Below are 19573 nucleotides of genomic sequence, written 5' to 3'. Positions count from 1 at the left end.
CCACGCCTTAAAGAGGAGGAGTCTCGCCTTGGGGACCAATAGCATACGCCACTTCAGGAACAGCCCTAATTCCAGACTGGGGGAAAGAGGCGGGGCCAAGAACCTAAGCAGCTGTAACAGCACTTCCGGAAACTACGTCCCTCCCCTCCCCCCTCCCCGTTTATTTCGCTAGTACCGGGTGGGCTGAACCAGCGGGTGCTGATTAAAGGCGCCGCCCGCCGCTTTCTCCTCACCTCCCCCCTCCCTGTCTCCCCGCCTCCTTTCGGAGTAGCGGGACCGGCCTTGATGTAGGGACACCCCCGCCCCCCCTCCGCTCTTCTATCACCCTTTTCCGCGAGCCCCGTACGCCGCAATCCTCCTGTCTTCTCCTGCCTCCCCCCCATCTTGCTCTTCTCACTCTGCTTCGAACCCATTGTATGCAGGGCAGCTGCGAACCCGGGCCAAGGACAAGAGTGCCCAGTGTGCCCCCTCAGTGGGTCCTGCGGGCCGAGCCCTCTCCCCCGCCCGTACTGCTCCAGGCAGGGGCGAGAGCACCCATCCCTCGCTGCGCTGGTGGCGGGGACCGGCGGGCCGCACCCCCAGCCCCAGCGTGAGCCCCCCCCCAGTACCCCTTCTTAGAGGGAAGAAAGCCGGAGAGACCCGAGGCAGGAAGAAGCAGCCTCGAACTGCCTGACCCGCTGATAATTTTTATTATCGAGATTATTATTGAAAGGGGGCGGGACCCCAGGATGCGGAGAAGGGGGCCAGAGACGCAGCTATTTCTATTAAACAGATTATTCTTGAAATAATACACGCAAGATGGCTGAAGGTGGCTGTGATGAGAGTGTTCGGGCTGGGGGGGTGGTTTCTTCCTTCCCCCCTTTTTCTTTTTTTCTTTTTTCTTTTTTGATCTGAGGATACAGCTCTGAAGCGACAGCCGCAGCGGAGACCCTGCCCGAGTGCCCACCCTCCCTTCACTTGAAAAGCTGCTGGAAGACAAACGGACCCACGGACTGAGCGACGGGCTCGGGCCCGCCCCGGACGCGTCGCTCGGGCAGCGCTGGGGGCCGCAGGCGCTCGCGGTTCTGCCGACTTCTTCCAATTCTAATCTTTTAAAAAGATTTTTTTGGAAAGGCCCGGGATGGGTGGAGCAGAGGTGGAGAGAAATCAAGACTTGGCATTTTCCTCCTTCCCTCTCTCCTAATTTGCTGGAGGTCACCAGTCCTCCCCTTGGAGGGGGAAAAGAAATCCCACCAAAGGGAGAAAAAAAAAGCGAGCTACAGGACCCCCAGCCCCATCGCGGCCGCTGGGAGCTCAAGATGGCTGGGCGCTAAGGACGCACCCGGCCCGGCTGGCTCGGTCCGGCCCTGCCGCCGCAGGCTGGCTCCGACCGCAGCCCGGAGCCTTCCAGACCCGAGCAGAGGCCGAGAAGAAAAGAAAGTGGGGGGGAGGGGTGGGGGGGCGACGGGGGGAGGGCCGGGCGGGGGGGAGGGGAGGGCCGGGAGCTGAGCCTCCTGTTCATTAGCAGTTGAGAAAAATTCCTTTCTAGTTTGATCAATCCTTGTTTTCCTCAGCGCAGGCGAGGCGCCCGCCCAGAGCGGGGAAGGGGAGTGGGGTCTCTCCGCGGCGGGGGCGCCCTGCGCTGGGCCTCCGGGGAGCGCAGAAGTAGCGACGAGGGGGTCAGGCCGGAGCACCTCCCGGGCTTCTCCTCCCTCCCTCTCTGGTTGCCTTTTTTTTTTTTTCCACTTCTCTCCCTCCCCCTTCCGTTTCTATTTGTGAAGGGAGGAGGAAGGCAGAGGCGGGCTGGTGTCTCTGGCCGGGGACTGGAATTTCATCTGAATGACTGCCCCAGCGCGCACGCAGCGCCCCGGAGTCGGCCCGCCCGCGCCCTGCAACCCGCAGCCGGCCGGCCAGCTGGGGGACGCCCGCGCCACGGCCTGGGGACCGCCGGCGCGCCTCGTTCACCGACTCCGGATCCAGCCAGCCTCGGCGCGGCCGAACTAGCTATCTGTGCCCCTCGGACCTCGGCCGGGAGCCAGGAGAGGAAGGCGCGGCTCGGACCAGCTAGGAGGGAGCCACCGTCGCCGCGGCCGCGACCAAAGGAAGAGTGCGGCTCCCCAGCTCCGTGCGCCGCCGGGCGCGCCCCGATGTCAGCTGCGGGGCCGAGCGCAGGCCGCGGGCCGCCGCTGCTCTAGCCGCGCAGACGGGGAGGCGGCCTGTTGTATGGAATTTGGACCACGGCGCTCCCCTCCAGGGCTGGTGCCCCGGCCGCGGCCCTGGCGCAGCCCGCCGCCCCCCGCTAGGCACTCGCCAGGAGGAGGAGACGCAGCCGGCGGCGCGCGCGACGCGGAGACCCAGGCTCCCTCCTCTGGGGGGCGGGCACGCGGAAGGCGCTGGTGACTGAGCGACTGGCGGGGCCGGCGGGGACCGGAGCTCCGGGCTCGGTGGGCCCCCGGCTGCACTAGACGGATCCCCAGGGTTGGGGACTTAGAGAGGTCTACCCGGGCCCACTGCCCGCAGCCGCCATGGCGGAGAATTGGAAGAACTGCTTTGAGGAAGAGCTCATCTGCCCCATCTGCCTGCACGTCTTCGTGGAACCGGTGCAGCTGCCGTGCAAACATAACTTCTGCCGGGGCTGCATTGGGGAGGCTTGGGCCAAGGACAGTGGCCTGGTGCGCTGCCCGGAGTGCAACCAGGCCTACAATCAGAAGCCGGGCCTAGAGAAGAACCTGAAGCTCACCAACATCGTGGAGAAGTTCAACGCCCTGCACGTGGAGAAGCCGCCGACCGCACTGCACTGCGTGTTCTGTCGCCGCGGCCCCCCGCTGCCGGCGCAGAAGGTCTGCCTGCGATGCGAGGCTCCCTGCTGCCAGTCCCACGTGCAGACGCACCTGCAGCAGCCCTCCACCGCCCGCGGGCACCTCCTGGTGGAGGCGGACGACGTGCGGGCCTGGAGCTGCCCGCAGCACAACGCCTACCGCCTGTACCACTGCGAGGCCGAGCAGGTGGCGGTGTGCCAGTACTGCTGCTACTACAGCGGCGCGCATCAGGGACACTCTGTGTGCGACGTGGAGATCCGGAGAAATGAGATACGGGCAAGTATACATAACGCGCGCGCGCGCGCGCGCGCACGAACACACACACACACACACACACCTGGGGACCACCCATCCCACAAGCTGACTCTTGTGACATTAGCCTAGAGGCCCTCAAACTCTTCTGTGCAAGTTTGGGGGCCAAGGGCCTGGCTGCCGATGTATTCTCGCACCTGTGCCCTTAGGGGTCCCTCTTGCAAGTCGTATATGGAATTGAAGGAAGCTGTTGGAAGTAGTTTGAGCGTAGCTTTTTCTGTTTTGAGCAGCTCCCTCCCCCCCCCCCCAGCATTGTTTCTGTAAGCTCTACGGGAAGTCACCAAGGCAGTGACCCCGGTCCTGCTTCTCCAGCTGCTGTTTATGTAATGAGTGTCCTGGTGCCGCTGCCGTGGCTGACATGATCCATGATGCTGGCATACCAATGAGGAAGTAAACAAAAGCAGCCATGTTAGTTTTAAGTGCTATTGGAAACACATTGGGGGGGGGGGGAGGCTTCCGGAGGTCGAGCAGAACTCTGGTATTTAGCTCGGAAAGGCCTCTGGCTGTCCAGAGGAGTCTCCAACTGTCAGCTTTCAGTCCGTCCCAGACGACGCTCCCCAAGCTAAGGCTCCCCTTCTCCATACTTGCATGCTGCCTGCCCCTGGCGTGAACAAACCTTAAAGTAGGTGTCGTCTTCACCCCGGGCCCTTTCCTCCCAGCCCTGCCCTCTCACACAGCCCTCCCACAGTTGGGGAGGGGAGGTGGAAGACGGAAAAAGAATCCTGTGGGTTTTAAGGTTGAGCCGCGTTGAAATCTGGTTTCAGGCAGCTGGCTCCCCTGGGCTGCCGGCTGGGTGATTACGAACCGCACCCCCCTCCCATTGTATACACCCTGCTGCAGCAGCCAATGTCAAAACCGCTTCCCCCTCTTAGGCCTCTGGGCCTGGCTAGGGAACTGGACTGGGACATACTTCCGTCCCTTTCACTGGAAGGGGGCTCCTCCCAGGTTCCTCTTGGGTCCCCTGCCTCTGGGGGGGGGGGAGGGTGTTGAGTCACACGGAAGGAAAGAGTCGGCCTAAGAATGAGCCATCTTGAAAGCTCTGGCTAAGGGGTCTTGTGGTAAGGGAGCACGGTTGAGCTTGGTAGGTGGAACTAAGAGCGAGTGTTTAGGGTGGGGGCCCCTGGAGGCCAACGAGGCTGCTGCAGGATGAGGAAGCTGGGCCTGTTCCCTTGGTGGTAGACAAGGAGGGGACGGAGCTAAATGAGTCACTGTTTAGCAATTAGAAACCATACGTACACAACCAACAAAAGGCAGAAGGGCCACACCGCAGGCTGAGGGCGGGGATAACAAAATTTGCTGTATAATTAGTTTGCAATTGCATGGGCCAGCTCTGGGGTTTTGTGCCAGGAGAGGCCTCTGGTTTCTTAAAGGAAGTGTGGGGGGTGGAGAGGTGGAGTCACTCCTCCCCACTAGTTGGAAAAGGCCAAGCAAGGCCTAGGGAAGCAGAGGAGCCCTGTGGCCCCCTCCTCACCCTACCCCCACCCCACACCCCCCTCCAGGGCGGGCATAGCCCACACTTACCCAGTGGATGGCTGCCCAATTCTCTGTCCTGGGATTGGTTGTAGAAAGTGGGTAGAGGGCAAAGAAAAAGATGTGACTGAATGGAACAGGGACGTTAAATGCTAGGGATGTCTTGGGCTGGGGAAGAAAACTTAATTATACCTGGCTTGGTATGAGGAGGGCACCCTTCAGGGGTGTGTGTGTGTGTGTGTGTGTGTGTGTGTGTGTGTGTGTGTGTGTGTGCGCGCGCGCGCGCGCGCTCGCGCGCACATTTACCCTCTGGACTGGGGAGGAAAGGGTGGCGTTTGCTTGCAGAGTGCCTCAAGGTTCCATTCCTCAGGCACCAAACTTTGTCAGCAGCTCCATGTGTCTGTCTGTGTGCATGCCTGCACACACACACACAAACACACACACACACACCTTAGTGCCTGTGGGGGCAAGCTCAGAAGCTGTGAGTTGCATTGGGCCCAGATGTGTAAATCTGTTGAGCTCAGCATCTGTGCCTGAGGCTCATCTTCCTCCAGGCTCCTCCTGTCCGTTCTCTCTGGTGCCCCAGGGCACTAGGCTTGAAAACCCTTCAGTTGCCCAGCGTCACTCGAGTGTGAGTCCGACTTATTGAATGCAGAGGTAGAGGTCCCACCCTGGGGAGGGGCTGAGTCCTGAGGAAGCTGATTAGAAAACCCTGCCCCCTCTTTAGGCTATCCAGGAGGAATGGGCTTTGCCTCAACCAGTTTTTTCTTGCTAGCTGGAGCCTTGTCAGGAAAGGCCTTTTCTAGCTCTATGGAAAAGGGCACCCGAATTTTGCAAGGGACAAGAGCAGATGCACAAATAACCATAAAATTGACCTAGGTTCTGCTCGTTGTTTCCCGGCCTGCCCCCCTCCACAGCGGGGAGGGTCCAGGTTCATTGGCTGGAAATAGTTAACACTGCTGAGTGTTTTGAGGGATGGGGGGGGTGGGGGGGTGGGGGGGGGCGGTGGCACACAACTTCAATCCCAGCACTGGGAGGGCAGATGCAGGTGGATCTCTGTGAGCTCAAGGCCAGCTAGGGCTACACAGTGAGGCCTTGTCTCAAAAATAAAACAAAACAAAAAACAAAGCAACCCCTCTACCATCACCACCGCCGCCAGCAACAACAACAAAACATCCACTGCTCAACCCTTTGTGATAGCGCCATCCCCAAATACTCACAAGCACCCACTTTTGTGTACTTGAGCCAGTGGCTTGGGTGGGGCATCAGGAAGGGTGGTACCTAAGAGTTAGGCCTGTGCAGGCCAGGACACTTCCCCACTCTGCCTTTGAGAGCACCAGGTGCCAGCCAGATGGGGCCTCAAGATCACTCAGTGGGACATACCTATACCCTTGAAATGTTTTCCCTTTGGGCTGTGGGCCCTAAGTTGAGACATCTAGGTAGGCTCAGGCCTAACAAAATCTCTTCCAGCCTCCAAGTTTCCGGGTTATCTGAGTAATGGGTGGTGATGGAAGGTGAGGATTCTTACAACCTCTCAACATGGAAAGGACCCAAGAGAAGTCATGGTCATGTGTGTAAGGGGCTTTGCAGATGTGTGTACCTGAGCTTGCATGGTTTGTGTGTTTCTGGGAGCCAGCTGGAGATGCTGGCCTCAACCCTGTGCCTTACCTCCTCCCTCCTGCGGAAAAGAGGTGTTCTCGAGGAATCCGTTATTGGGATTTGTAGTTCCTTGGAGTGAGAGGACCCCCATGCCTGTGCTCGAGGGGGAGGCCTGGGGTTACAGCCTGATGAAGGTAGCTCAGACCCACTCTTCCCTCTGCCAATAGCAGGCAGAGCAGGGAAGCTATGTGTGTGCTGGGGGGGGAGGAGAGCTGTGTGTGTGTGTGTGCTGGCGGGGTAGTGTAGTTCTTTCCTTGATCATCCTGTAAGTCCTTAGAGAAGCCCCCACCCCCAGCCCCCTTGGCCTCCTCCCTGGGTCCTAAGAGAAGCCTCAGACAGCGGGCAGGTCCTCCACCTCTACCCCCGGATCCTGCTGACAGTCAGGTCCTGTCATACACTTCCTGTTGATTACCTGCCTGCAGTTCTGGGCATGATGTGTGCACGCACGCACGCACACACGCATGCACGCGCAGGGTGTGTGTGTGTGCGTGTGTGTGTGTGTGTGTGTGTGTGTGTGTGTGTGTGTGTGTGCGCGCGCGCGCGCGCGCGCTGGTGTCTGTCTGTCTATGGTAACTGATTTTTTTTTTTTTCTCCTCACGTGAGTCTCTCCAGGAAAGGATGTGTGAATGACTGAGTTCATGAGGCACTGCTTTCATGTATGGCTGTGGAGTCAGGGACAGAAGTATGGTCAGGTGTTCATGTCTGTGAGAGAGAGTAGCTGTCAGGTGAGACAGGAGGGGATGCAGTACAGGGTGGTTGTGCCTTGCTGGTTATTCCTGCAAGTTAAATTTCCTGTACTTGATTTTGTTCAGGACTTACTAACTGCTTGCTCAGGTAATAGGTAGGCTGTGAACCTGCCAGGAGGCTTGTGACTTCTTTACCTAGGGATCTTAGGGATTCGTGTTATGGCGTTTGAGGTAAGAGAGAGCCCCAGTGGATGCTGCAGAGCTGGGGGTGTGGGGGAGAGTCTGGGTGGGCACCCCACTTGGGCCTCCTCTGCCCTGGCCTGAGCAAGCAAGCCTGGCCAGCTCATCCCTGGCTCTGGGAAAGCCTTCCTCCCTGGCCGGCCTGGCATTCAAACGCAGACAAAGGGGGGCTTTCTCTCTCGCGCCTTTGTTCTGCTGCCCCAGAGGCTGCTCTGTGCACAGCAAAAGCTAATTCTGCTCTGCAGCTGGGAAGCCCTCACGCTGCTGGCCTGTGGGGATCGCTGAGGTTCTCCTACCCCTGACTCCTGTGCCTACCGCCCCTTACCTCTGGGTTGCGGTTTCCGCTGCTTGAGAGTTCACAGGGTAGTCAGAGCAGGCATGGTGGCAAGGAAGGTGACTCTTCTGGAGGGGAGAGGAAAGTGCCTGCTTTATGGTGCCAGGTCAGATTTGATCTTGGGAGAAAGGCTCAGGTGGGGAGTAAGGACAGTCTTGGAAGCTTGGGAGGAAAGTTCCACAAGGTTCTAAGTAGAATCCTGGAGCCAGCCCTGGCATGGCCTGATCAAGGAGATGTGTTCTTTTACATCAAGGCCAGTCCCTTTTTCGTCCCCTCACCATTTTACCAGAGGGGCTGCTGGAGCCAACCCCAGCCTTGCCTGCAAACCGAGGGCCTGCCTCTTCCCTGGCCCTCAGCCCATTCTTCCCTGACCTTCCTCCTCTTCAAGGTTGATTTGAGAGTTTATTATTATTTATTAACTTTTACACAGCCCTCACTCTCCAAACCTCACCCACCTGCCTGGTCTAGTTTGGCAGCAAAATACCAACAGGGTCTAACTGGTCAGGCTCCAGAGGAATCTGAGATGGATGGCAGGGCGGAAGTTAGGCCCTGTGAGTACCTCTCTTGGTTGGTGGGCACCTTGGAGCCATGGAGGGGATGGGAGATTTTCACAGGCCCAGTAGGCCCCGCAATGCCAGAGGCCCACAGGTAAAAAGCAGTGATCAAGTCCTTGGTCCCTCCATTGCTTCTAGACTAGACATGGTTATCCCTTCCTCACATTTGATGTGGGCCACGGTCTAGGAAGCTTACAGTGGGCCAGAGGCAGTTTTGGAAGCCTCTACTCCATGTTTTGGGAAGCAAGGCCCAGCTGTGTGTTTTTCCCAAATGGGAAATGTGCTTCCTAGAGAAGGCAGCTAGAGCCTGGGCTAGAATGAGGCTGCTCATTCTGGAGTGCGGGAGGAGGGGGTGCTGTGTGCTGGTTGGTCGTGCCTTCCAAGCCTAGCTCCTTCAGCATCTTCCTGGTTGGCTGGTTGGTTGGTTGGTTGGTTTTTAGTTTTTTTTGTTGTTGTTGTTGTTTTTTAATTTTGGTTTTGAGACAGAATCTCACTATGTAGCTCTGGCTGTTCTGGAACCCACTGTGTAGAGGAGGGTGGCCTCTGCCTCTCAATGCTGGGATTAAAGATATGCGCTACCGTGCCCAGCCCATTTGATTTTTTTGGTTTGGTCGAATTGGTGTGGGTGTGATGGTGAGGCAGCAGGTGGGTATTTTCTTCCTGCCAGTCTCACAGTGCTTGAAGTAGTGCGGGGGGGGGGGGGGGGGCTAGGCAGGCGGTTTCCCAGCCTTGTCTGCCCTAAGGTTCTCACAGGTGAGTTTCCGTCCTCTTCCTGCCTTCTCTCCTCTTACAGCAGACCTGGGAGAAAAAAGCAGGGGTCTGTGAGGAGGAGGCAGAGGGGAAATCAGACCCACCTGCCTGTTGGCTACTGTTTTCACTAGGTCTTAGCTGGACCCAACCTCTCCCTGCTGAAGACGGTAGGGGACTCCTGAAGCTGGGGGTGGACAGGACCCCAGGACCCCTGAGGAGCGTGCTCCGGGAATGCCTGAGAGGAGAGAGTAGACTGAGCCACGCCAGTCCTGAGCAGGAGCTGGGGCACAGGCTGTGGTCATAAACTCCTAGAGGGCCTCAGTGGAGAAGAGGGAGGGACCCTCACTGGTGGGCTGGGTAAGAGCCTTTCTTGGCTAGGGAAGTTAGGTTGGCTGGAACTTTGTCCGTATGTCCTTTCCTTCCCCTGGGACTCAGCCTGGCCTCCCTCTCTCCTGCGCATGGCCCTGATCATCTGTGACTTGGGCAGGCTGACTGGGAGGCATGGAGTGCTGACAGCCTGAGTGGCACATGGCCTGAGCCCTGATTTGTATCTGGGGCTCCTGGTTCGAGTACCTCATGGGCAGTCAACGTGCTGTTTGAGCCCCGTGGGTTGTGTAGGAGAAGAAGGGCTCCTGTTTTCTATGAAGCTCTTTTTAAAAATGTGTTTGAGAGTTTCACCTGCCTGTATGTACATGTGTGTGCACGTGTGCTGTGTGTGTGCAGTGCCTACAGAGACCAGAAGAAGGTGCTAGAACCCCAGGAACTGAGGTTACAGATGGTTGTGAGCCACTGTTCATGCGGGAATCAAATGTGGGTCATCTCCACCCAAGCAGCTAGTTAGTACTCAGCCCTTTCCCTGTCTAAGGTCTCTGAAGATCCAGCCTTACTTTGAACCAGTGAGGATACTGGGTGCAAGCATATGTGCACGGAGGGGTCTCTGGGCCCAGGGTGCAGAGTGTGTGTGTGTGCGCACTGTGTGCACCTCTGTTTCTGCTCCCATACAAGATGTATTTGTCAGTCTGACCACTCTGGCTGGTGGCAAGGGCAAGGTTTTTTTTTTGTTTTTTGTTTTTTTGTTTTTTGTTTTTTTTGGTTTTTCGAGCCAGAGTCCCTCTGTGTTAGCCTTGGCTGTCCTGGACTCCCTTTGTAGACCAGGCTGGCCTCGAACTCACAGTGATCCGCCTGCCTCTGCCTCCCGAGTGCTGGGATTAAAGGCGGGCACCACCACGCCCGGCCTTCAAGGGCAAGTTTTATTGGGTCACTGAAGGGAAGAGTCCGCTAGGACAAAGGGGAGCCTTAACTCACTCCACTCCTGCCCTCAGCCTCTTCAGTCTTCACCTCTTGTCTAGCAGCCGCTATAGGACAGGCCTGCCTGACGCCCCTTGCTAGCCTTGGTTTCCCCACACAGGTCCTCAGGCCTTTGTGAGGCCTGACTGTGAAAGGAAGCAGAAAGCATCCACAAAGACTTTCGGTTTTGGGTTTTGAGAGCAGGGGTCACACTTCATAGCCAAGGATGACCCCAAACTGTGATCATCCCTCAGTCTCCTCAGAGCGGAAACTAAAGCTTGTACCATCTTGCCTAGCTAACACAGGTTCTTATTTTACACACACACACACACACACACACACACACACACACACACACACACCCTCCTCCTTTTTTTTCCTTTCTCCTCTTGTAATCCAGACTGGCCTTGAATTTACACTTTATGCTTTCACAGTGCATAAGAAGAGGGTTGGAATTTATAGAGAAATCAGCTCATGGTTTGTGGGTCAAATACAGAGCACCAGAATGTGAGCCGTGGTGTGGGTAAGGGGTAGAGCTTTTGCCTAGCATGTGCAAGCCCTGCGGCTCCATCCTTAGTGTGGTAAAACAACAGAAACAGTCATGGGCAGTTGCTTAGTTGGCAGGAGGCAATTCTAGGCTAGAGCTGTCACGTGACTCCCTGAGAGTGGCAACACTTTGTATCCAATAGTAGCTAAGGGTAGTTGTTGTTAAACATTGTTAAACGCTTGAAATGAGGCTGGTGCAACTGAAAACCTGAAATTGTGCCTTTTTTTTTTCCCCACTTCCTTTTTGAGACAGGGTTTCCCAATGTAGCCTTGGCTGTCCTAGGCTTTGTAGACCAGGCTGGCCTCAAACTCACAGTGATCTGCCTGCCTCTGCTTCCTGAGTGCTGGGATAAGTTTTTTGAGACAGGGTCCTTCTATGTAGCCCATGCTGGCTCCTTCAGCTTCCAAGTGCTGGGATTACAGGCAGGTGCTACCATATCTGGCTTGTTTTGTATTAATGGCAATGTAAAAAGAGGCCTCTGTTACTAAAAAACACAGCTATCAAGTAGGGCAGGATGTGACAGCCCACCACATGACCAGGATAGGAAGGGACCTGCACCAACTCAGAACAAATAGGGGTCATGGAAAGTTCCTCAGAGTTGGGCTTCAGAAAGCAGACAAAGGAGAAGGAAGCAGTGTGGCTGGCAGAAAATAACAGGAAAATTTGATGTGTCCCGGTAGCACACTCCTGGAGGTGAGAACCCTGGGATACAGAGAATCACCAAACCTTCTAAAGACATGTGGAGATCCTGGCCCAGCCAGTGACTTCCAAAGGCTGGAAGTCACTGAAAAAGATCATTCTTGAAGCTGGGCGTGGTGGCGCACACCTTTAATCCCAGCACTCGGGAGGCAGAGGCAGCTGGATCTGTGAGTTCAAGGCCAGCTTGGTCTACAAAGTGAGTCCAGGACGGCCAAGACTACACAGAGAAACCCTGTCTTGAAAAACCAAACCAAAAAAAAGAAAGAAAAAAGATCATTCTTGGTCATGCTGAAGTATTTGAAAGAAGGCTGTCATCTTGAGCAAGAGAGACCTTGTTTGGAGAGGTACATCAGTGACGGGAAAAGAGGGTTGCAGAGATAGGAAGCTAAGAGCATTTGTTGCTCTTGCAGAGGACCTGTATTTAATTTTTAGTATCACATGGTGGTTCACAACCATCCATAACTCCATATCAAGGGGATCCAACCCCTTCCCATCTCTGCCAGCATCAGACAGGTACCTGGTACACACAGATATGTGCAAGCAAAACACTCATGTACAAAGTAAGATAAATATATCTTTTTTGGGGGGGGGGGGTTTCTTTCTTTTCTTTTCTTTTCTTTTTTCCATTTTCTTTTTGGTTTTTTGAGACAGGGTTTCTCTGTGTAGCTCTGGCTGCCCTGGACTCTTTGCAGACCATGATTAAAGGCATATGCCACCATGCCCCACATTTTTTTGTGTTTGCGAGACAGGGTTTCTCTGTGTGTAGCCCTGGCTGTCCTGAAACTTGCTTTGTGAATCCAGCTGGCCTTGAGCTCACAGAGATGCACCTGTCTCTGCCAACTAAGCGCTGGGGTTAGAGATGTGCATCACATTGCCCAGCTAATTAGGTTTTGTTTTGTTTTGGTTTTGGTTTTGGTTTGTGTTTTTTGAGACAGGGTTTCTGTGTGTAGCCTTGGCTGTTGTGGACTCACTTTGTAGACCAGGCTGGCCTCGAACTCATAGAGATATGCCTGCCTCTGCCTCCTGAGTGCTGGGATTAAAGGCATGTGCACCACCACCCAGCTGATTAGTTTTTTTTTTTTTTTTTTTTTTGGTTTTTCGAGACAGGGTCTCTCTGTGTAGCCTTGGCTGTCCTGGACTCACTTTGTAGACCAGGCTAGCCTCGAACTCACAGCGATCCGCCTACCTCTGCTTCCCGAGTGCTGGGATTAAAGGCATGCGCCACCACGCCCAGCATGATGTTAATTTTTGAGAGCTTGGAAAAGCAACTTGATCTGGCAGCAGCAGATTGGTCTTGAAAACAGCAGGGTCACTCTCCTGGTCTCACTGAGGGGCTAAGGGTCATAGCCATCAAGGACTCGACTGCTGACATCAGCACTGAGCCTCAGTTAAGAAGGAAGCATGGTTACACTGCTGCAGTACAGAATAAGGCAAATGTAAGGTGCAGCCAAGGGCCTGGGTTACCTTGCAAGGTTGTTTGACCCTTTGCATCTGAGGGTGCTCAAGATGGTGCTGCGCACCCCTCCCCGAGAAATGTAGCCTGGCTTGGATAATCACAGGCCTCCTGCCACATCACCTGGTATGTGCTACTCATTGGCTAGACAACTTCAAATATATATATATATATATTTTTTTTTTTTTTTAAATTATGTATGTGTGTGTGCAAGTATTTATGAAGGGCAGAAGGGTCAGATCCCCCTGAGCCACCTGTGAGCTGCCCGACTCGGGTGCTGGGAACCAGACTCTGGGTCATTTGCAAGGGCAGTCGACATTCTTAAATTAACCACTGAGCCGTCTCTTCTGCTGCACTGGCCGCATGACTGTAGATGGACTGAGAAGCCTCCATAGGCCTCTGTGAATGAGAATCAGAATGTAGTACTTACCTCATAGATCATCACTGGCGTGATGAGATGAACCCCTCCTAGGTACAGTGAGATGATGCATGTATGGACAGCTGGCGTGATGAGATGAACCCCTCCTAGGTACACTGAGATGATGCATGTATGGACAGCTCGGGGCGGGGTAACAAGCACTTAGTGTGCAGGCCTGCTCTTAGAAAGCTCAGGGCCTCAGGAGGCAGAGGCAGGGGGATTCTTGTGTCTACAAAGTGAGTCCAGGACAGTCAAGGCTACACAGAGAAACCTTGTCTTGAAACCCCCCCTCCCCAAAAAAAAAGCAAGAAAGAAAAGAAAGAAAGCTCAGGGCTTGAATACACACTGGGAAGCCCTTGGGGTCCCGTTTCTGAAAATGGCTGGTGCTGGGGCTGCTTGAGGGCCAAGGGAGGCTGGCTGGTAGAGATTTTAGGTCATCTTGAGTCAGAGGACCTCTGGGAAGAGTCTGTTACCAAGAGGGAGGGAGATGTGATGCCTGGCTGTAAGGACGGAGCAGCACCCGACTCTGACATGGTTACTTCAACTGTCCCTGCAGAAGATGCTGATGAAGCAGCAGGAGCGGCTGGAGGAACGGGAGCAGGACATCGAGGACCAGCTGTACAAGCTTGAGTCAGACAAGCGCCTGGTGGAGGTAATGAGCCCTGAGCCCAGGGCGGGCGACGGGACCGCAGGGTCTTGCCACCTGTCAGTCACACAGTGAAGCAGCAGAGTAGGAGGAGCTCCACTGGGTTTAGGGGTGGCTGGCACAAACCTGTGCGGTGCGTGGGGGAACTGGCGGGGCACACCTTACCCTGAGAAAAGCCGGGGGCATCGGGGTCCCCAGACCTAGCATTAGACCTGGGGTCGGGGTAGTCGTGTCAGCCCGAGGTCGCTCAGCGAGCATGCGTCGTTATCTCTGAAGGAGAAAGTGAACCAGCTGAAGGAAGAGGTGCGGCTGCAGTACGAAAAGCTGCACCAGCTGCTGGATGAGGACTTGCGGCAAACGGTGGAGGTCCTGGACAAGGCGCAAGCCAAGTTCTGCAGCGAGAACGCGGCGCAGGCGCTGCACCTTGGGGAACGCATGCAGGAGGCCAAGAAGCTGCTGGGCTCCCTGCAGCTTCTCTTCGATAAGACGGAGGACGTCAGCTTCATGAAGGTAGGGCTGGGAGCCGCTCTGCACGGCTCTGCGCCGAGCCTCTTCCAACCCAGGAAACTCACCTCCACTTGCCGTTGCCTGAATGGGTTAAACTCTGTCCAACTAATCTTAGTTTTGTGATCTTGGGCAAGTCACAGAGGTTTCCTGAGCCTTGACAAACCAGTCTGCCATCCATTATTAGTCCAGATTTCTTTAAGCTGTGAAAACTAAAGGAAACAAATTTTGGCACCTCGTTTAACAGCAAATACCGGGTAGCACTGACATGGCCAGTTAATGGTTCCTCTGTGTTTCACAGAGTAAGAAAATTCAAACAGGTTGCTGTGAAGTGTCGGTGGGTTGGACTGTGGGGTCCTATTTGGATCATATATAACAAATATTATGATCTGAACTCCACCACTCCCTTCTGAAATCCAGAATGTATCCAGATTTCAAAGGCCTGTTGGACTAGGTGGTGCACACCATTAACCCCAGCACTCAAAAGGCAGAGGTAGATGGAACTCTGAGCTCCAGACCAGTCTGGTCTACACAGTGAATTCTTGGACCTCTAGCACTACAGACATAACAGAGAGACCCTGTCTCAAAAACCAAAAAGCAAAGGGCCACTGGGACTCTCTCCCGGATATAATGGCTACAAAGAAGGAACCGTGCCTGGCTGGGAATATGCTCAGATTTTACAATACCTGCCTAACACATGGGCTCGTATGACCTTCAGCACCTTCTAAGATGCCCATTGCCACACCCCTGGTAATTCTGCACGGTAAAGTAGAGGCAGGAAAGTCCAAGGTCATCTTAGTACTCAGTTCTACACCAGCCTGGGATAACCCTGTTTCAAACAGAAAACAGGAACCACGCCTCCACCGCAACATAGCAAGTGCTCAGGAAATGGGGCTGTTACGCCTTGCCACTGACTGATGGTTCTCTCTTTCCCTTGCAGAACACCAAGTCTGTGAAGATCCTAATGGACAGGTGAGCTGATAGCCCCTAGTCCTCCAGAACACATCTGAGGGAGGGCAGAGAGGGCCACGCCCACCATTGGGGAGGTAGGGCGGGGCTCACTGGTGGTGCCTCCTCACAGCACACGCCCCGTCCACTGCCCCCAGGACCCAGACCTGCACGGGCAGCAGCCTTTCTCCCCCTAAGATCGGCCACCTGAACTCCAAGCTCTTCCTGAACGAGGTGGCCAAGAAGGAGAAGCAGTTGCGGAAGATGCTAGAAGGTGAGGGTTAAAGGCCTCTGGGCAGGGGTAAATGCCACTGCCGTCTCCATGAGGCAGTACAGTTTAGCACAGGTAGACCTGTGTTCATTCACACCTGGCTTTGCCACTTCTAGCGTGGGACCTTGGGCAGGTGACATCACATTACCTCCTTGGCCTTCAGTTTCTTCAGCTGGAATATAAAAATAGTAGACATCAACCAAGATGTCACATATTTGGACCCACAGAGGTTCAAGGCCTGCACGGGAGAGGAAACCTGGGCTGTGTGGGCTGGGAGCTTCAGCCACATTTACTCCAAACTTTCCACAGGTCCCTTCAGCACGCCGGTGCCCTTCCTACAGAGCGTCCCCCTGTACCCTTGCGGTGTGAACAGCTCAGGGGCAGAAAAGCGCAAGCATTCAACCGCCTTCCCAGAGGCCAGCTTCCTGGAGACATCATCAGGCCCTGTAGGCGGCCAGTACGGGGCAGCAGGCACAGCCAGCAGCGAGGGCCAGTCTGGGCAACCCCTGGGGCCCTGCAGCTCCACACAGCACTTGGTGGCCCTGCCAGGTGGTGCCCAGTCAGTACACTCGAGTCCTGTGTTTCCCCCGTCGCAGTACCCCAATGGCTCTGCCACCCAACAGCCCATGCTTCCCCAGTATGGCGGCCGCAAGATTCTCGTCTGTTCCGTGGACAACTGTTACTGTTCTTCCGTGGCCAACCATGGTGGCCACCAGCCGTACCCCCGATCCGGCCACTTCCCCTGGACAGTGCCCTCACAGGAGTACTCACACCCACTTCCACCCACACCCTCCGTCCCTCAGTCCCTTCCTGGCCTGGCAGTCAGAGACTGGCTCGACGCTTCCCAGCAGCCCGGCCACCAGGATTTCTACAGGGTGTATGGGCAGCCGTCCACCAAACACTATGTGACCAGCTAACGCCAAGCAGGCAGTGGACGCTGGGGACCCCTCCCCCCAGCCCCGGTGGCTCGGGAGTTAGGCATCCAGAGACGTGCCCTTCTTTCTACCCTCTTCTCTCCCCCTTTCTCCATTCCTTCAGGTCTTTTCTTTTTGAATTTTGTTTTATTTAGGGCTTTGATTTTTTTTTTTTAATTTTAATTATGTATCTCCTGGATGAGGAGGTGACGGTGGGAATTGGCCTGGGCAAGGGCTGCCGGTAGCCCTGGATTGGAACAGTGTCTTAACTCGAGGCACTGAGCTCTCTGTCTTTGCTTTTTTTAAAATCCCACTCCCCCTTCACGCCTCCTGTGGCTGAAAGAAGCCTCAGGTGCCAGCTCTCCTCGCTGATCCCGGGAGATGCCCAGTGGCCGCTGGCCTGTTTCTCCTCCCCCTAGGTTTCCATCTGGGCAGCTTGATCATTGATGGAGGAAGAATAACTTAGAGATTGTGGAGGGGGTTTTGTTTTGTTTTTTTAATTTTTTTAAACCAAGAATGATTTCCTCTGCTTCCTTCTCACCATCTTCCCAGACGGAGTTGAAGGCCACGTCACCTTCAAGCCTGAGTGGAACCTTTCAAAGCCAGGAGCCCCATGTCCAGGAAAGTTGAGAAAGAAAAAAAAAAAAAGAACTTTGCCAATGATAGTGACCACAGCAAAAGCAAATAATAATAATATTAATAATAATAAAGAGAAATAAAAGAAATAATAAATAAAAACAACAGCACAGCCCTCGTTGAGGTCAGTGGAGGAGGGGCTACCCAGATTTGGGTCCTTAGCTGGATTTTGATACAACAGCTTCCTACAGTGAGCACTCTGTATGGGCCGTGGACTTCCTGTTCTTGAGACACAGGGGTTTACTCTGTAATCTGTCTAGAGCACACACACTGAAATCCAACCTTCTAATAAACATGATGGCGCAGTCCTGCCCCAGCTTTGCCTCGTCACCCCACTGGTACCCCAGGCCCAGGATCTTTAGACGTTGGTATGCACAGGGGCTCTCTTAAGGCTGCTGCCTCAGCTCTCCCTGCCTTGATTCTGCCCTCCTGGGTCTAGGCAAGTCCAGACCTGTGAGCATCAGTTCCTCAGACACCAACTCTGTCTGGTCTTCACCTTGGGTTCCTTGAGCTGTGCTTTGCTCAAGGCCTCCCAGGCCCAGCCTCATGTTACACAGGCCCCTGGCATCTCTCTGAGATCCTACAGGTGTGCTTCTAGCCAAGATTGGTGAAAGAGGAACACCTTTGAGTCTTGCAAATGTTACCTGCCTCTTAGCTGTAAATACTGCTTATGTTCTGTATGCCAGGCACTGTACAGGGCTATAAGCTCAGAGACTAAACAGTCCCTGTTCCAGAGGAAGGGGCCGCTGGGCTCCAGGGGGGTAATATGGGGGGGGGGGGCTCGCAGAGCTATGAAAACATAGGAGTTTGCATTCCTCTAGCTGGTGATCACAGACTCCAGTATTTGAGGAGAGCTGGGACACAGCAAGGCCTCCTGGGAGGGCCTCATCTTCGCTTTTGAGGCTTGCCATCCTGGCCGGAACCAGAGATTCCTGTAAGTCATCTTGAGTGCTGGGATTTGCTGGTTGACTCACTTCTGAAAGGTTCTCAGCTCAGTTGCCTGGTTGGTTGGAAGGTTGCCTTTTAAGAGGGTCTCTGTAGCCCTGGCTGTCTTGGAACTCCTCTGTAGAGCAGGCTGGCCTTGAACTCGGAGATCTGTCTCTGGAGTGCTGGGATTTGCTGTGTGTGCCACCAGACCAGCTCAGATGCCTGTTTTGCATGCGTCCCTTAAAGTGAACCTGCACCTTTTTTCCAGACTAGAAGGAGACAGACCTTTACTGGTACCTAGTTCTCTCTCCTTCTCTCTCTCTGTCTCTGTCTCTCTCTGTCTCTCTGTCTCTCTCTCTCTCTCTCTCTCTCTCTCCACACCCCCCCCCCCATCTGTAGGATCAGGAAGCCTGGTATAGGGTAGGTAGGGAGCTATAATGTAACCCCCGTGTGAGCTGCCTCGGTGACCCCTAGTCACTCCACCTCTTAGAAAACAGAAGGGCCAGGTGGCAAGAAAGGGTAGGGTCATTATTACCCTTAGCCTGGTGGGCTGTTCAAGACTGGGGGAGTTTAGAAGCTTGCCTCATAGCTTCCCTCTCCCTAAACTGGCTAGAAGCCAGAGCTAAGAGCAGTTATGACAACAAGTCACCCAGGTTCCTATGGGGCTGAAGGGAGGGGACAGACCTCTGAGACAGGCGGGTACTGGTGGGCAGATAAACACTTTACAATATCTGCTCCTATTTCTCTGTTGCTCTAGCTTGTCAAGAGGTCTGGTGTATCCTCCATGCCAAAATGCAAAGCTGCCTAATTTCCCCACTTGGCCCAGTTTTGGCTAAAGGGAGGGGCCCTTTCCCCAGGTGCACTAACCAGATTGAGATGTGGAGGGGACCCCACCCCCCTTATAAGCCCACCCCAACAATCAGCTACACAGCTGTAGGCCCACAGCCTGTTTGGGCAGCCAGAGAAGCAGGGAAAAACTCCATCCAGCTGTCCCTAGCTACCCAGCTGTCCTGGCTTTGTAGAAGCAGCTGTCACCCACCCCCTAGCAGAGTGAAGGGCAGGAGGGGACCCAGAAAGGGCTTAAGCACCACCAACCCACCTCACCCTGCCACTGCCCCCCCCCCCACACACACCCACACACACTCACAGGTCTGCTCAGGAAACAGGAACCTTTCCTACAGTTACTTGGGAGGAGCAGGCTGGGGGCTCTGGTCCCACAGGTGCACTGCCCTCCAGATGGGCCCATGTGCCCCTCAGCTCTTTTCAGAGGCCACCATCCCTCCCCTTTCCGGGAAGGGCTGGGAGGTGACGGCCTTTCCTCCACCACCCCACAGGCGGGGGTGGGGGTGGGGGTGGCTCCTGTGGCCCAGATGTGCAGAACCTGAGAGGAGGCCGCTGGGTGGGGGAGGGGGCGGTGGGGGGGGTGTTTCCTCCACAACCCTGGCTTGTCGGGCTCTTTCATGTCACAGCCCTCCCCCCACCCAGCCAAGAGTCAACAGCTGGGCAGGCTCCCGCCCCCT

General features: G+C 55.1%; 1 protein-coding gene and 1 long non-coding RNA gene across 4 annotated transcripts; one reads left to right on the top strand and one right to left on the bottom strand.

The window, feature by feature from the left end:
- Positions 1-270: 270 nt before the first annotated feature.
- On the top strand, positions 271-17431 carry TRIM8 (tripartite motif containing 8). Of its 3 annotated transcripts, none has more exons than XM_084749017.1 (6): positions 271-3074; positions 13764-13859; positions 14130-14363; positions 15298-15329; positions 15464-15579; positions 15886-17431. In XM_084749017.1, the coding sequence occupies exons 1-6, from the start codon at positions 2505-2507 to the stop codon at positions 16491-16493; spliced, it is 1656 nt and encodes a 551-aa protein (XP_084605143.1). In that variant the 5' UTR covers positions 271-2504; the 3' UTR covers positions 16494-17431. The 3 variants fall into 3 exon arrangements, with proteins under 3 accessions (XP_084605143.1, XP_084605145.1, XP_084605144.1); XM_084749019.1 differs by lacking the exon at positions 271-3074 and adding an exon at positions 8026-8050; XM_084749018.1 differs by lacking the exon at positions 271-3074 and adding an exon at positions 8071-8147.
- Positions 3323-8020, bottom strand: LOC311579082. The gene is made up of 3 exons (XR_014773047.1): positions 7491-8020; positions 4632-4659; positions 3323-3481 (listed from the first exon to the last, which is right to left on the bottom strand). It is a non-coding gene; the product is annotated as an uncharacterized lncRNA (long non-coding RNA).
- Positions 17432-19573: the final 2142 nt, after the last annotated feature.

Source organism: Acomys minous, assembly GCF_964271855.1.
Source record: "Acomys minous genome assembly, chromosome: 2".
Lineage (NCBI taxonomy): Eukaryota > Metazoa > Chordata > Mammalia > Rodentia > Muridae > Acomys > Acomys minous.
Note: the sequence above shows the minus strand (reverse complement) of the source record. Positions and strands in the feature narration are given on the sequence as shown.